This window comes from Phoxinus phoxinus (genome assembly GCF_949152265.1).
Source record: "Phoxinus phoxinus genome assembly, chromosome: 6".
Taxonomy (NCBI): Eukaryota; Metazoa; Chordata; class Actinopteri; order Cypriniformes; family Leuciscidae; genus Phoxinus; species Phoxinus phoxinus.
The window spans coordinates 4,490,472-4,509,047 of NC_136881.1; the positions used below are offsets into that span (position 1 = coordinate 4,490,472).

The 18,576-nt window shown below is 38.5% G+C and overlaps 1 protein-coding gene across 1 annotated transcript; it reads left to right on the top strand.

The window, feature by feature from the left end:
• The first annotated feature begins 453 nt into the window (after positions 1–453).
• slitrk6 (SLIT and NTRK-like family, member 6) lies at positions 454–18,056 on the top strand. The gene is made up of 2 exons (XM_079615954.1): positions 454–886; positions 14,236–18,056. Exon 2 carries the CDS (start codon positions 14,256–14,258, stop codon positions 16,701–16,703), a length of 2,448 nt encoding a protein of 815 aa, XP_079472080.1. The 5' UTR covers positions 454–886; positions 14,236–14,255; the 3' UTR covers positions 16,704–18,056.
• Positions 18,057–18,576: the final 520 nt, after the last annotated feature.

Genomic DNA, 18,576 nt, shown 5'->3' on the forward strand with positions numbered 1-18,576 from the left:
AAACGAGTGAAGCTTCTCATAGTGTGTAAAAACATGCCCCGCTGTAGGGCAATATGTGCTTAACGAACTGTACTATAGCCTATTTTTCCTTGGACAGATTATTATTATTATTATCTTTTAGTCAAAACTTGAATGTATGGTTCAAGTTTTACATGTGAAATAAACGTTTAACAATAAACCTCACTGCAGTAAAAAAGTGCGACAACTTCCCTCAATTATTCATAAGGTAACAACATAACTAATGGCTGAGCTTCCTCAGACCTTTACACTCCTGCAGAAGTCCTGCTCGCGCTGCGTCTCTCTCTCTCTCTCTCTCTCTCTCTCTCTCTCTCTCTCTCTCTCTCTCTCTCTCTCTCTCTCTCTCTCTCTCTCTATGGACTCACGATAGCTCCTTTGACTGTACGGAGGGAGGAGCTCTAGCGAAGTGAAGCTCCAGCACGAGCTCATTCACTGGGCAGATCGAGAGGCTAGAGAATATGTGCCTCCATCATCACACCTTCTATAAGACACCGCGGGGGTCAGGCGCTCTCCGAAGGGACGCGGACAGCTGCATTTTAATCGCGGACTTTATCTGTCAACCACTGGACTATCTCTGAGCTGAACACTGAGACGTGAAGCTCCCCCCAAAAATGCGGTCGAAACATATTTGAAAATCGTTACTGGACACATGAGTAAATAATAAAACAAATCATTATTGCGCGATGGACAGCTGAGGGCAAGTTGGACCTGGACTTGTTCCATGCGTCTTTTTGCGCGGTGGGCTCTTCCGTGCCAGCAGGGAAGTCTTTTGAGAAGTGCTGCAAAACTGGGTGGTTTTGTTTGATCCACAAAGCACACATAACTTGGCCAAGTGGAGCTACAAAGACTCCTGCGCTGCGTAATTTGGGTAAGAGTGGCTTACTAATGGCACATCCGAAGTCAAAGCAAGCAAAGTGTGATTATTCCATGCACTTCTGTCTCTTTTTCTATAGGACTGCAATTGTTCTGAATGAATGCTTGGTAGTATCATAGCAGATGTGATCGATTTTGTATCATGTAAGGGTCTTAAACATTTGTTAAAGATTTAAAGGTTGGCACAAAGCCTAGATTGCTAAATGCACAGCACTTGTTTGCCCTTTGAACAGTAATATATCTTAGTATGTTAGTGTATTCTTCTTTTAATATGAAAGTATTTCAAAAGTATAATAGGCAGTGCTAATGTAGCACTGTCTCCTGTGATCTCAAGGACACCTTATAAGGTTTATTTTACTTATTCATTCCCTGCAAATTCAATCCCTGTAAATGAAACTCAGGTGACTTCATTGTGATGTAGCCGTCTGCAGCACAGATGCTCGCCTTCAAAGTCACATTTACACAAAGGCATACACACACACACACACACACACACACACACACACACACACACACACACACACACACACACACACACACACACACACACACACACACACACACACACACACACACACACACACACACACACACACACACAAGCACTCAGCCAGACATACCCACACACAGAGACGAGTCTTAATTTAATGTCTGGAGAGGCAGTTTGCAGCACCCTCTCTAGATGCTCAAGAGAGATTGATATGCAGTCCACATTAAATATATCATGATGATTAGAGAGGTTTAAACTAGTCTGCATGCATTTATGATTTGTATGTGAGTTTGTTAAAGAAAAACATTGGTTTGTGCACATCTAAACTTTTGTTGTTGTTGTTGTTGTTGTTGTTTTAGTTAATGCAACATACAGGATAAGTACATCGCTATTTATATGCATTAGGATTAATGTGTAGGATTAACATGTCTGGAGTCTGGTCCTTTTTTTGTTAAAAAAACATACTTAACATCGATGTGATATGTTTAGTGGCTTAACTGGCAGAGCGGCACCAGGGTTATGAGCTGATTATATGAAAATCACTTTGCATAAAAGCATCTTATCAATGCATAGATGTGGGCAGCACGCTGATATTGAATTAATTTCCCATTAAAAGCACTGATTATGAAGTCTCAACTTAATGACATGCATATTTATTTTTGAGGTTTTGGAGACCCCAAGTCTTTACCATGAACAGATGCAATGCATTTTCACTTGCTAACATTCTCCGACACACATGTACAGTACATGGCAATTACGGTTTGTTTAAATGCATTTATATTACAGTATATTTTTGCATGCATCAATTACCTCAAACAGAATCAATACTATCATTGCACTCTTAAAAATAATATTTCCAAAAAGGGGGGTTTGTAGCGATGCAATGGATTTCCAGTACATTGCGAGTAACATTTGAGATTTCACATGTTTTTAGTAAAATCAACAGTACAAATGCACTTTTACCAATAGTGAATGACACTCCATATCGAGTGGGCGAGTTTATTAGCTTCACAGGACTGTGGGCTTTTCTTTGGCCTCTGTTCTTATATGTGGGTGTTGTGGCGTCTCCCTGGGGCGAGCACATCATTTCCTCCATAGTGCCACAGACACAATGAAGGGCCATCTGCGCTAGCCCACTGATTTGCGCAGGGTAAAATGGAGCGTCACTGATTCACTCATCCCTTTGCCCCGAGCCCAGGATCCACTCTTTCTCTTCATCTCTCCATCCCTCATTCTCCTGCGCTGGATGTTAAGGTCCCCCCAGTGACATGCTGCGGATGGCAACCAGCAACAATCTGTTGTAGGTTACTTCCCTTTATGGAGAGCTATGTGATTACATGCTCGACAGTGACACAAACATCACCGGTGCGTCAAAACAAGTGCATTGGATCTCGATACCTGGCTAGATCTTATTCAAATTGTCAGAATTATGTGTGCATTTTACAAAATATCGAGGCAGCACTTCATTAAAATTATATACTTGATTAAAATTGTACCAATTAGGATTTCATTGTAATGAGAACGGGATTTTTGTAGTGGTGCTTGTCTGTTCAAGTGTTGAAGGTGGTTGCTAGGGCATTGCTTTTGGTTGCTAAGGAGTTCAGAGTGATTTTTAAAGCATTGCTGTATGGTTGCTTACTAGCCCAAGTTAAAAGAGTCCACCCCCACGTCTTTAGAAATGGCTCAGGTCCTTTCTTCAATGTCAGTCTGGGGATTTTTTTTGCCCTTTTTATCGACCACCTGGTCGAATTGCTTCACAAACACAACTGGAGTCCTTCATGTGTGTAGCAAAAGCGATGCTGGATGAGTTGTATTCCACATTTTAGTACTTTAAACAAACCCCTAATCCATGAGCAACAGTAATAGTGATGCTTGGCATAAGTGATGCTTGGCTTGACTAAGAACTATTCTCAACTTTGTTGGGAAGAAATGCACCTGCAGTTTCAAAGGCTCTTTGCTCTTTTTTAAGACAGTGTCTGTTGATGAAAACAACACTGAGAAAATTAAATCATCGATCTTCTTTCCCTGCAATGAGATAACGGTTGCCCTTGTAAATACATGTGATTGTCTAGAGGATTCACATTGTTCAGTTAGAGGAGTTAGATTTATTGAGGCTGGGCAACATTGAAATCCTTTTTTTCCTGGCCGAATTGAGGGGAAAAAACTGGAGAAGAGCGCTAACATGAACACGCTAGAGATGCACATATACTACATTTCTCTGCCCGTTACCGACAGCCGATTCAGAATGACATCTGCCGATACCGATAGTTTGATCTCTCCCAAATAACCCCTCATTTGGTACATTACTGTAATATTAGAGGTTCAAATTAACAGCAGAGCCCAAAGTAGTATATCCGGTATTTATTTTCAGATATAATAATTACACTAAAATAAAAACTGAAATGTTTGTATGCAACTTGGTTGCACACAAGGTAGTTTTCCTAACCACTTGTGTTCAGTTTTCCTAACCACTTGTGTTCATGACAAATGTATTCAAGCATATACATATAATTAACAGTTAATAAGCTCCTCTTTAGTGTTTTGTGTTGTGTTTTTTTTAAAGCAAACTAACCAACTGTGATCTTTATTCCTGATGTAAATGCAACGTTAAAGGACAAGTTCGGTATTTTACACTTAAAGCCCTGTTTACAGATCGTATCTGATGAAATAGAACGGTTAAGATTAAACTTTGGACAGATGCTGCTGTCGCGAGAATTTTAGGTTTATATCGCTTTCCCCCCTCACCCCCACAATGGTTGTCTATGGCCACTGGAAGATTCCTTCCTAAAACACATTAAACGTTCGTTTACAAAGACGTGAAACTCACCGAGTGGTCAGGGGTGTTCACTGATACGGTCCCAAAAAAAATCGCTGAAAAAGATGCATTCCAACAGGTTTTATCGTAGTTTTTGTCCAACTCCATGACTTGTATTGAATGTGCTGTGTGAGGTGCGGTATTACTCCGCCGCTTGAGTGTCTATTATTCAAGCTCTCAACTGAAGAATCACGGGTGTGACACGTTTGGCAAAATAGGTCCTAAATAAACCTAAAATTCTCGCGACAGCAGCATGTGTCCAAATTTTAATCTTAACCTTTCTATTTCATCAGATACGATCTGTAAACAGGGCTTTAAGTGTAAAATACCGAACTTGTCCTTTAAGTGACATATTGTTCACAAGATCTTTTATTGATGCCTATCTGTGGTTGAAACACTGATTACATGAGCATGAGACATGATTCATTTCTTAAGTTGTACTGTATCTTTCAACATACCTTCTGATATTCTTTCATGTTTTATGTGCTGTAACTTGTATTAAAGAGAATCTGTGCTACAGCAATCTGTCACGTCCCATTTAAGATCATCAAAATGTAATTTATTGTTTGCATTTTGTGATAAAAATGGACCGAATTTGAAATCTGAGAAAGCACAAAGCTATTTGTAATTATTGGATGGGAACCTGGCTTGAACTGGTAATTCGTAGTATCAAACAGAGCCTACTTTAACAATTTGTTCTGTTAATGTGTTGTTGTTGCAATTTTTTTTTTTTTTTTACAAAGATTATTAAAAAACGGTAACAACTGTATTGCTCAATTGTTGTTAATGCATTCACTAATGTTAACTAATGGGAACTTACTGTAAACGGTTAACGAATATATCTATTTTAAAGTGCTATAAAAGGAAAACAGTTGAAAAGCTGTTAAAAGTGATGGCTATTTTATTAAATGATTACATCTCTGTAATATCTTCTGCGTTTGTCTCATTAGTTGCAGTCTTTTTCATAAGCTTCAGGCAAAAACTGAATTCACAGAGCTGAACGACGTGAACACTCATATGATTCATCTAGAAATGCAGCACTATATCATTTTAAGATGTCAGCTCTGTGTCAGACCCACTGCTGTCATTCTTCCACTTCATTTGCTTCAGTGACCGAAAAAATCATATAAAGTTCTGAACAAGCCCATCATTATTTATATATTTTTCTTGTACACATGTAAGCTAACACCATATTAGACAGACTGATAAAAAAAAAAAATCTCCATTTTCTTAAGAAAATATCAATGTTGCTAAGGTGTTTGGTGGGTATTTGCCAGTGCAAGTGTGATGTTAAATGGTCCTTCTCAATTTGTAGGTATTTTACAGCAATTTGAGGTACGTCCATTGCACAAATGGCTTGAGTTCTGCACCTAAGTTTAATACTTTGGGTTAGGGATTTGTTCAAATCACCCTGAATATGAGCAGCAGTGATCCTTGGTTTACTTTAGCATGTACCAATAAAATGGGATCACGGAAGCGTGGTCTATTAGAATAAACTGCAGTGAAGGGGAAAATCAAATGGAGAGCAGAAAAAGTGAGAACAACTTCCTGTTGTGATGTTGATTTGCAAGGAGAGGTACATCTGTTACATCCAGATGTTTGATTCTGTGAACGTATATGGTTTCATCTGGTAGATCTAACTGCTAATTCCTGTGAAATAATTACGGCACATTTGTTATACAACACATTTGGAAGAAAGCACACAGCACTTCTTCCCTTCCTATAGCTGTGATAAATGCATGCATATTATATATGAGAAATTACAAATTTGGTGTACAGGATGATGTATAGGCTCCAAAACTTACATGGGCATCATAGGCACACTCACAACACTAAGGCGGTTCCAAAATGTAGGCAACAACATGATGTTGTTTTCTTCACTTCTAAAAATAAAGGTTCTTTAGATATATATGGTTCCATGATGAACCTTTAACAACCATAGAACTTGTCCATTGCACGTGGAAGTTTCTTTAAGGACGCTGTGATCGTAGCTGGTTTTGTTTTGTTGTGTATCGTTGGTTTTGTGATAACTTACAATATACATATACAATCCATCTCTGTCATGCGATTGAAAGAGCAAAAAGGAGGGCTAAGAGACAATCTCCTTTGACAACTTGCAGTATATCATCAAGGCTGAGAAAGAACACAACGCAGCAGACAAAGCTGACATACAGAAAGCTAATGTTAACTGCACTTACATGTGTATATCTTATTGCTGTTATCCATGTTCTTGGAGTAAGGATATGTAACCTGTGTGTTTACACAGCTTTTTAAAAATGATGGGTGTTGGTGTTTTACATGCGTTCGGCCAATCAACGTCCACTCACGTCACTCATTTTTACTATTGTGTAAAAGTAGGAGCTAGCTCTGAAGTAGGAGCTAACTTAGTCCTCCCAAAAGGAGTTCCTCTAACTAAAATAATTCCCAGTTATTGCATTGCAGTGCGAACACGCCAAAAAAATGGGTACTTCCGCCAATAGTTATAGGAAAACTATATATAAAAAAAAAAAAAAAAACCTTATGGAAACTGTATTTTTCATGAATGTAAGATTGTTTTACCCTAATTCTAACGGCAACATTGCATGCATCACAGACAAAGACGTCGGGCCCTATCTTGCACCCAGCGCAATTGACTTTGAACACCGACGCATGTATCATTCCTATTTTGCACCCGCGCACAGCGGACTTTTCCCTCCACAGACGCACGTCGGTAAATTAGGGAATGAACTTGCGCTCGCGGGGGCGGTTCAGCGCAAAGAGGAGGCGTTTTCCGGCGCAAAACTTCCATGGTGCTATTTTCCAGTTTTAGAAAGCAATTGCGCCATTGACCCGGAAAAAAACAGTCTAAAGACAGTGGCGCGTTGCGCGTTAGTGATGTGGTATTTTAAGGGCGCGTGCTTGGCCATAATGTTAACGCGCATCCACTTTGATTCTCTAATATAAAAAGATGCAGCAGTTTTCATTTTTGCAAATCATACATTATTACAAGGAAAAATATTAACACACGAGGGAAATCATTGTTGTGTCCGTGAAGATGTGAAAAAGATCTATCTAGATGTAAAAAAAAAAAAAAAAAAAAAAAATCTAGATTAGGCTACACATTTACTACCCAAATTATACGCCTGTTTAACCGAAGCTAATTTGGGTGGGTTTCTCCCATCATCCCCAAATGTCACTTCTCTGTGTTTTACGGCCCTGACGAGAACGTCGGTTTCCTCGGCTGTGAACCGCTCCTGGCGTGCGCCGGCAAATCCGCTGTTATAATAGCAATCCGCCATGGAACAAGCGCGCCTGCTCTTAAAGGGAATGTGAGAGGACGCTCTGATTGGTCTATTTCACGTTACGCCCAAACCACACCTATGAATAATGAAGCTACTTCAGACCAACCCCTTTTAGATTTGCGTCGGGCGCAAGAGTCATTTATCGCGCTGGGAAAATAGCAACAGCGCCGGGATCCGCCCACAAAGTTACTTGCGCTTTGCACTTTGACACTTGCGTTTCAGATCGTCAAAATAGGGCCCGTCATGTCTGAATGTCCTCCGAAAATCAAAAAAATCAAAGGTGTCAGATGAAGTAAGATAAATTATGTTTATAAATGAATTAAACACCAATTAATTATGGAAAATAAATGTTTAGTCTAATAAATATTGAATAATTACCTCAATATGTTTGTGTGCAATGAATTTTTATGCTTATTATAATAATTTTTTTCACAGTATTGGTCAAGGTTAATTTCAGGTAGCAAGACAGGATTTGAAACACAACCATTTTGAATTTATGCATATAAAGGACCTCCGGATCAAGTGTTTTGTTTGTTTAGATTCAAATTAGTGCTGGGCAAAGATTAACCGTGATTAATCGCATCCAAAATAAAAGTTTGTGTTTACATAATACATGTGTGTGTACTGTGTATAATTATTTTGTATATAAATACACAGACATGCCGTAATATATATATATATATATATATATATATATAGATATGAAAAATTATATATATATATACACATATCAAATATGTATATTTATATATAATATATGTATAATATACAGTGTATATGCACATATTTCTTAAATATATACATGCATATGTGTGTATTTATATATACAAAATAATTATACACAGTACACACACATATATTATGTACACAAACTTTTATTTTGGATGCGATTAATCTTTGCCCAGCACTAATTAAAATGATACAGGCAACTTTTAAAACCCCAAATTAAAGTCTATGTTGTACCTTGGGTGTGGATATTACATGGTCTGACGCCTGAGTGTCCTGATTTTTTAACATACTTCTATAATGGAAGCTTACTAGACCTAAATTATTCTACCTGGAATGAGGTTGCAACCCTAACCATATTGTCTCGTAAAAATGTCACGTTTGTCATGTTCAAAGACGGAGGACTAAATTGGTTTGACACCAGTTCTACAGGAGACATGAAAGATAAGACAATACTTGCAAAAGACTAGGAAAATGAAAGTTGTACCTGTCATTTAAATAGCATATGGTAAGCAGATTATGCAAATGATAGGATGGCTTTGTGGTTTGGTTTAAGCAGTTGATTTGCTCCTCTTTGACAGGACCACCGCCATTGATTGCCATGCTTCATTGGCCAACCTTGTTCTGGTGGTGTTTCATTACTGATCAGATAAATAATGAATGACCAACCCTTAGAAATTGTGTCCGAGACAGCAGCTATTCTCTCAAACTGCTCAAGCAAGACAATGCCTGCTGTCTAAAAACAATACTTCTCCTGGGCCTGGATCAAATATAATTTCCCTTTCAAAAAGGTTAGCGCCATGAATTTCTATTAAGATTCAAATGAGCTTCAAATATAATACATAAATAAATACAATGACCCAAACACTTTTATTTTGCAATTTGCAGTTAGTTGCAAACTAGCTCGGTCTAGATTTGCTCCACTGGGCAGCTGGTAAAAAAAAAAAAAATGCTTGTGTTGCTGTAGGGTTGCAAGCGATTGGAATTCAGCATTGCAGGTAAACAGCACATGGGGCCATACAAAAAAAAAAAAAATTGTTTGCCTCAAAACTAAAGACACTGAATTGCGATGTCAAGATAAGATAGTGGAAGCGAGAAGCACACAATGTATTTCCGCTGTTATGGATATATGAAGTGCTCAGCTACAAACAAGCTCACTAGAGTCATACAAAATAGCCTTGAGGGTTATTTTTATTTGCTTTAATTTATTTTAACATTTCACGCTACATACACCTCATATGTCATCAAACATTCACTGCTGTGATGGATTCTTCAATTGCGAGTCTTTGCATCCTGGTCTATTGTTCAGTGGAACTGGCAACTTTGCATATCTTTACATGCACATGTGTACAACAAGTCCCATGAAATGTAATGCAGTGTGGTAGAGATAGTATAATGGATCTCCTCATTTCTCTCATGTTACCGGGGCTTGCATATGTCAGCTACAAAATTAAGAATTTCAAAAATTACAAATAAAATCTCTTTTACATCTCGATTGTCTCTCTTAGTCTCAGACATCCTGTATAAGTATACCTTAAGATCTCTCCTATTGATTATTCCAACAAGTCATCAGTAACCTCATAATTAATTTGAACAAAAGTGCATCGTCCATAATAAAGAATTAAGGTGGACGTATGAGAGAAAATCCCAAAGGAGATCTTTGTAATATCTTAATTGTTTCTCCAAGACAGCAAAGAGATTAAATAGAAAGCAAATGGAGTCATTTGCTGAGGTTTTCTGCTTTTTTAGATTTTTTTTCTATTGGTAAAAAGAACCAAATCTAATGTGTATCTACAATACTCTACATTTTCAAAAGAGATATCAACAGTGTCTCAAACTGTGCTCAGGTTTGTCAAGATGCCAAGTCTGCAATTAAAAGTTAGACATTTCAATATAAAAAGTTTCATTATTGGCATCTATTTTTCTGTTAAATAACCATGAAACCTTTCCATTGCTCAAAAAGTTATTTATAGTGGAAAAACGGTTCTTGGATTATAAAAAGATCCTTCACATTAAGGAAAAAAAGGTTCTTTTGAAACCTGATCAATGAAACCCAAAATGGTTATTTCGGCGAGATTCTAAAGTGTGCATACGATGGACATTTTACTGTTCCTTGAGGCCACGGGAGAGCATTTGTGGATGACAGTGAAGCGAATCAGCTGATGCTGGAAGGTCACATGATAATGATGAACGAATGGCGAACAAAGTATGTCCAGATTACATTCATATTACACACATTCATACTATATAGAACATACTTTTTTAGCGGTCGTGAAGCAAAATAAATACCAACTCGAGAGACTTTGGATGCAGCAAATCAGAGCATGACATTGTTAAGATTTCTTCTAAAACTAGTGGATGTGGGATTATAGGGTCTATTTCTCAGTTTTTAAAAAGTCTTAAAGGAACACGCCGACTTTTTGGGACATTAACTTATTCAGCGTATCCCCCAGAGTTAGATAATTCCATACACACCCTTTTCATCTCTGCGCCGTAACTCTGTCTGATGCACCCACCTTAGCTTAGCTTAGCACAAAGACTGGAGGTAAACGGCTCCAGCTAGCATACTGCTCCCAGTAAGTGACAAAATAACGCCAACATTTTCCTATTTACATGTTGTGATTTGTATAGTCACAGCGTGTACAAATAACAAGGTCACATGAGACACAGCCATCTTCTAACCGTATACATCATAGATATATCTATATATATATAAACACTAGATCTCTTAAGGCGGAGTCACTTCCGGCATCATAGGGCGGCCATCTTGTCACAGGGAAGCTTTCTGTAAGGTGAATGATCTGCACGAACACAAATACTCTTATCTCGCTGAAATCTTGACGGATTTACTAACGGTTTGGTTTCTTACAAACGTTATTAACATGGCTATAATTCTGGATGCTTGAACATGTTGAAATATATAATATTATAATTATTCATAAGTACGCAGTGTCATAACTACATCTCTGACGTTTATAACAAACCAACCCGTTTGAAAATCGGTAGATAATTGAGCAAGTTATGGTTATTTAAAAAGTACATTCATCATACAACACAATGTTACGAGTGAGCGAGCCCCCTGTGGCAAGATGGCCGTCGTGTGCGGCCGTCGACCTCCATTGGCCAACAGCGCGTATGAGGTATCTAGTGTTTATATATATATCTATGGTATACATACTGGGAACTATATTCTCAGAAGTCGAAGCAAATCACTCCGCAGAAGTAGCAGTGCTTCGCCTTCTGAGAATATAGTTCCCAGTATGTATACGGTTAGAAGATGGCTGTGTCTCATGTGACCTTGTTATTTGTACACGCTGTGACTATACAAATCACATTGAAGCGATATTTTGTCACTCATTGGGAGCAGTATGCTAGCTGGAGCCGTTTACCTCCAGTCTTTGTGCTAAACTAGGCTAGCGGTGGATGCGTCAGACAGAGTTACAGCACACACGGCGATGAGAACGGTATATATGGACTTATCTAACTCTGGGGGATACGGTGAATAAGCTAAAGTCCCAAAAAGTCAGCCTGTTCCTTTATGCAAAGATCTCCTTCACTATTTATGAGGCGAATTGAGAGATCAAAAATATTTAATTCGTGACTCTTCTTTCCTATGTGATGGCCTATGCTTTGTGTGACCGTGTGAGAGAATGACAGGAGAATTTGCTGTATCAGGACATATGTTCCCATTCCCCTCCAAGGATGTGTGGAGCGGGTTAGACGGGCAGGGTGGGTGGAGACCTGAGAGATGAGGACTCACGGGTCGAGCTATATGTGCGTATGTGTGTATATAGATAGATAGTTAAGTAGATGGATATTAGGCTCTGCTTAAATGCATGAGAGCACAATATGTAGGCTTCACTGGCACTTAATGGACCACAAATTCTCTCCTTGCTGTCAACCACACACTGTTTGCTAAAAATAGGAATGGGACAGTTTTTTCCCTTCTTTGTCCTGTCATCCAGCATGACATGCGAGCATTCATTTTCTCTGCAGTTTTTGTAATCTTTTAATCTAATTTTATTTATGCCCCCGCCCCCTTCCACTGCCTGTCTACCTGCATCCTCAAGAGAGACGACGCAAACCATCTTTGTTGTCTTCACACGCTGTGTTTGCTCAGAGCTGTCAGCGCACGCAGCCTGTCGGTGTCATGTGGCATGCCGGACCATTCAATGTTTGATTTTATGTCAATACAGTTGGGAAGTATTTCATTCCACTAAGATTCACTGGGACTCTGGGGTGTTTTATGTTTTAGTTAATTTGCATAGAACTGTGTTATGTTAAATGACATAATAACAAAGCATAGCGTATGGTTATTTTCCTTCAGTGGAAATGTATGAGGAAGAGGTTGCTATTTCATATATCCAGGGATTTATTTTTCATTTAAATATCAACTATATCTCTCATGAAGTTCCTTATAAAAGATCCCTATTGTTAACTTCAACTTTTGTACAAGATTCAACTATAGTGTATCAGATATTATTCAGTACACTATAGTGTAGAGCTATAAAATTGATTTGAAGAGCAGATCAGATCAGTTGGTCTGGGATGAATTTTATGAGAAATGTTTGAGTTCATATAGGGATCTCTTACTTTTGATTTTCGTCTTGAATATATCGTTAAAACATTGGAGATGCTCTTCATCAGTCCTGAAAATAGAAATATACACAAATTAGTCATAGGAATCATATTTATTTAATGATTCGGTTTCACTTTATTTGGATGGTCCCTTTAACAAATTATGTTGTCTATAAGTAACATTGCCCCTTCATGTCTACTAACTATCATTAGAGTGTTAGTAGAGCATTAGTAGACTGGTAGGGTTAGGGTTAGAATAAGTTGGTATGTAGTTGCAAAGTTACTTATAGTCAGTAGAGTGTCTGTTGGAGGAGCATCACAATAAAGAGTTTGCAGATATTAAGCAGACAGCCTATTAATACTCTAATGAGAGTTTGTTGACATGTAGTTGCACAGTTACTTATAGTTACCAGAATGTTCAAAAGGGACCATCAAAAAAAGTGTTACCAATGATTCTTGTACTGATTCCTCTTGATAAGTCTGATTTCTTAGTAGTTCCATGAAAAAAAGATTCAGTAGTTTTGTGGAATAAATATAGAAAAATAACTATTATTATTATTTATTGTTTTTTTAATTATGAGATAAGAACTCATTATAAGAGTCATTCACTGAGGAGTCAAGTTATTGGCTCCTAGCAAATACAAATAAGACACAAAATATAGATCTACAACATTAATGTGGAAGAACTTGTTCTTGCAAGAATAACAGGTAACTGACTTTTGCAATGATTATGGACAGCGTACTTCTGTTTCATTCAAATGAACTCTGAGGTATAATTGTTGGCAGTATAGGACACATCTTAAAGCACACTCATCCAGATGTTAGAGGTAACAGGGTCAGGAAAACCAGTCTAATTATGTAAAGACAAGTCTCACAGGGTGCCTGCTGCTGAGAATTGATGTAAATTAAAAATCATTCAGTTTGTCATGGTAAAATATAGGCTATGCATGCGTACAAATTCTTTGCCTTTGTTGTGAAAAAAAGGTGAAATCAATAATTTTTTTACAAATTATGTGGCATATAAGCATAAGTCTGTTTCTTAATTAGAATGTACTGTAATTATCCCAATCATTTAAATACTTAATTATTTCCCTAATGTGATATAATCACCACTATTATCATCATCAATGACGCAATAAAATTATTCATTTAGGACTATTACAGTGTTAGTTATAAAGAGTTCTGGAGTTCCACTCACTGCTTGTATGCAATGATAAAATGCAATACATTAGCAACACTTTTAATAGCTTTAATAATTTAACAGCTTGTGAATATCTGTTTTTATGCACATATTAGATTCCCAGAATCATATCCTGTGTAGTTTATTAGATTCCACACTATGAACTCCTTGCAATAATTCCTTTAATTCAGTGTTCTGCAAATAGCTATTTTATGAGTTTGTTAACTGCACTCAATAATTATATTTCCCTCTCTCTCCTGTGTTGTCTTTTTAGATACACTGAAGAAGAACAAAATGCTGGCCAGGATTGTTTTCGTTTGCTCGTTCTTTGCTGGTGCCAGTTTGGGAGATACTGAGTCCAAGGTGTTGTACGATGGAGCTTGCAAATCTTTGTGCACATGTGAAGAGACAGATGGACAGTTGTACATAAACTGTGAGGAGAGCAACATAAGCAAAATGTCAGACGTTGAAGTACCGTCAGATAAACCTTTTCATCTAAATCTATACAAAAATGACTTAGTGGAGTTACTTGCAACGGATATGGATGCTTTCAAGAACGTTGTCACCTTACATCTCGGTGAAAACAGCATACAGGAGCTTGAACCTGGTGTGTTCAGTGCGCTGGGATCCCTGAGAAAGTTGCACATAAACAGAAATTACCTGGTCATGCTGAAGGAGGACACATTTCACGGCTTAGTAAATTTGGAATACCTTCAGGCTGACACCAACTTCATCCGGGTCGTGGAGCCTGGGGCCTTCAGCAAGCTTGTCCGTCTTAAAGTTCTGATCCTCAATGACAATGAGATCGAGTTCCTTCCAAGCAACATTTTCCGCTTTGTGCCTCTGACACATTTGGATCTGCGTGGGAACAAGCTGCAGACACTGCCGTACGTGGGTTTCCTGGAGCATATTGGTCGTATCATTGAGCTTCAGTTGGAGGAGAATGACTGGGTGTGTAACTGCGAAATCTTACATTTAAAGATTTGGATTGAGAACATGCGAGCGCAGTCATCCATTGGCGAGGTGGTTTGCAACAGGCCTGAAGATCTTAGGGGCACCTCTTTGGCTAGGGTCAAAAGGGATTTACTTTGCCTCTCTCATGCTGACATCAACCTCGAAGAGCCATCAAAGTCTCTAGACATGGTTGTCACCCCATCCACTAAGGTTGTTCAGATACCGAATGCCAAAGATGATGCAAAGATACCTACACCTGCAAACGGCCTAGGGCCTTGTGTCACTGTAGGTTTTTTAATGCACTGTGAGGACCGAGGCATTCAAAGGATATCTGATCTAGGCATTCTTGAACAAAGCCCAACCATGCTGGTTTTGACTGGAAATATGATACAACGACTTTTCAAATATGATTTTGTGACATACGACAGTTTGGAATTGCTCAATTTGGCAAACAACCAAATAGACTACATTGACAATGAAACCTTTCTGAGTTTGAGCAACCTGAAAAAGCTGCACCTGAATGGAAACAGGATAGAGAAAATATCTGCGACAATGTTTCTTGGCCTTCACAACCTGGAAAACTTATACTTGGAGTATAATGTGATCAAAGAGATTGAGGCTGGATCGTTCAACCCTTTGACAAATCTAAAGCTCCTGTATCTAAACAACAACCGACTTAACACTCTCCCTGCACAAATATTTCGTAATGTGCCCTTGGTGAAATTAAACCTAAGGAAAAATGTATTTATGCACTTACCGGTGAGTAATGCGTTGGACCAGCTTAAATATTTGGAGCAGATTTATCTTGAGGACAATCCTTGGGACTGCACTTGTGATTTGGTCAGCCTCAAACAGTGGGTGGAAAAGCTTAGCAAGGAAACCGTGGTGGGTGCCATCTTATGCCACACTCCTAAAAAACTGTCTACTGCTGAGGTCAGAAACCTGAAGCATGATGTTCTCTGCCCCGGCTTGGTAACCTATAACTCCTTACCTGGAGGCACAGAGGACGGTATCCCAGTCACGACTGCGCCGGAGGGCGGCACCAGCGGCTTCTTCCGCTCCATTACAGAGGCAGTGCCTCTATCTGTGCTCATCCTCTGCCTTCTCATTCTCTTCCTGACCTTCATTTTCTGCGCTGCCGGGATTGTCGTGTTTGTGCTACACCGTCAGCGGAGACATGTCAAAAAGAAACAGGCCGAGGAGCAACCTCGCGAGAGCAGTCCCATCCACCTGCACTACAGCATGTATGGCCAGAAAACCACCCACCACGTGACTGAAAGGCAAGGACCCAGCATGTACGATGAACCTTCCCATAGCCCCATCATTCAGGTCTGCAGGAACCCCAGCTACTGCTCTCAACACAAAGACTACGAGTTAGATGACTACGATAGCGATAAATCTAAGCATATCTGCAATAGCATCCTCGACAAGGACAACGAATCCCTCCCTAACGTGAAGTTCAGGGCCGTCACCGACTACCCCGCTGAGTTTGTAAGTTTGGGAGACGCGAGCTCCCTGTACAAGAACATCTTAGAAAGAGAACGGGAGCTCCAACAGCTCAGCCTCACCGAATACCTCAGGAAAAACATATCACAGCTACAACCAGCTGTGGACATGCAAGTCCCCAACCACCACAAAGAGCTGAAACTAATGGAAACTCTCGTTTATACGAGGCCGAGGAAGGTCATGGTGGAACAGACTAAAAACGAATACTTTGAGCTCAAAGCCAATTTGCATACTGAACCAGACTATTTAGAAGTCTTAGAGCATCAAACGACTTTCAACTGAGATAAGTACACTGTATATTTTGATTTGAAAAATGATACTCCAAGTGCCTTGACAGTCCATTCTGATTTCTGATTTAGCCCGAGAGATATAATACAACAACGTCATAGTTGAGGCAATTCTCATGATACAATCATTTGACGCTGACACAGTGTCTAATTTCAGGTGGATCTTTAGCTCTAGCATGCTATTGGACATTGCAGATGATGGATTATACATTCTAACAAAATTCCAATCACACAGAAAGAGTCTCAGAGTTGGACAAGATTGGCTTTGATACCAGAACTTTTCTTTTGCATTGTGGTTAATGCATTCTCTTTATGTTTGCTACATGGTAGGGGAGACTAGCACACAGAGTCACTTCACATTTATATCTGTGTATCTCTTATTATGTATGTGGCAAATCTTTAAGCTCTGTTTATCTGTAGCAATGGAAGAAAACATGTTTTCTTTCTTTCTTTTTTCTTCTGTCAGACAGAACATTTATGGTTAGTTAAAACATTCCCTGATTTGGTAAGCTTTGAATTAAACATGCCCAACACAGTTTCTGTTCATTAAATATTAAATAATGGTGGTACTTAGATCTCAATATGTCTGAAAATTGTACTTATTAATAAATAAGGCGTCATCAACAGCAAGTAGCTTGCCAAGTGGCTATTGTTTTGACCCTGAGGTCAGACTTTATGACTGGGCTCATTTATCATGCCTGAAGTTGGCGTCTCACCTGAAATTATCAACACGCCTGGAGAGATTGTTCAAAAATTATGTCATAGACCCACTTGCTCAGACCTCCACTGCTTCTGATATGGACAAAAACTCTGCTGGGCATCCATGGAGAAAATGAAAAGAAAAGAATTGCACTACTCAAAATGCTATTTAAAGGTGGTTGATGACAATCACGTTGTGGGGCCGCACAGTCTATGCCATTTTTTCCCATAGGAAAACTGAGTAGTGTAGCTTCTGGTTTGTAAAATAATGTTGTTTAAAATTCCTTTCAACACAAATCATATTTGACTATTTTCTTTTAGCATGATAATTATGCAGGGTGTTTTATCTTCATTGTGTGGCTGGAGAAGAAAATAAATATATATATCTATATATGTATAGAGAAAATATGCACACAAGTTATTGTGTTGAGCCTTGAAATGTTTTACTGTATAGAAGAGCACCATAGCTTTATTTTGTACAAGTGTGGATGAGAGTTATTTATTCTGTATATTTGTACATAATTTAACATTTATATGTTTGTGTGCCTTTAATGTGGTACCAATTAAGCTGTAAATAAAACATAAATAAATTGAGAACATTGCAATATGTATGGTCATTAACTCGAAAAGCATGGCACAAGTAACTAAGGAAATGAAATAAGGAAAAAAAAATCCTTGGGGGGGGGGGGGGGGGGGGGATTAATTAAGCACTCAGTTGTGCAAAGTTGGGAGAAATATATACTGTATATAGAGATTTCCAAATAAAATCTACAGTATTTTGGTGCAATGCATCTGTCACTTGGTAGAAGCTTGCAAAAGTAGACAAATGACTACATGGAGAGATTGCTTGACACGTCCTCATACTTTAACCAAGAGCAAATTTAAGTAAAATAAAATATGATCAAGACCACATAAAATATGGGTTACACTGAAGCAAATCAAGTTGTGAACCACTGATCAATGATTTATACTTTTTCTGGTTTGTGAAATAACAGTAATAAAGTGATATTTCTATGAGAATAAACATGTTTTGAAGTTGCGGAAATATGGCATTTCAAAAATAGCATCAAGATTATGTTATGCCTAATAACAGTGAAGTAGTTAATCGCATCCAAACATCCTACAAAAGTGGCCGATGTCGACACAGAGTTGGTGAACTTGACAGTTTG

Bases quoted from the DNA above. Each gene is read 5' to 3' on its own strand.
- slitrk6 (XM_079615954.1), top strand. From the start codon at position 14,256: ATGCTGGCCAGGATTGTTTTCGTTTGCTCGTTCTTTGCTGGTGCCAGT.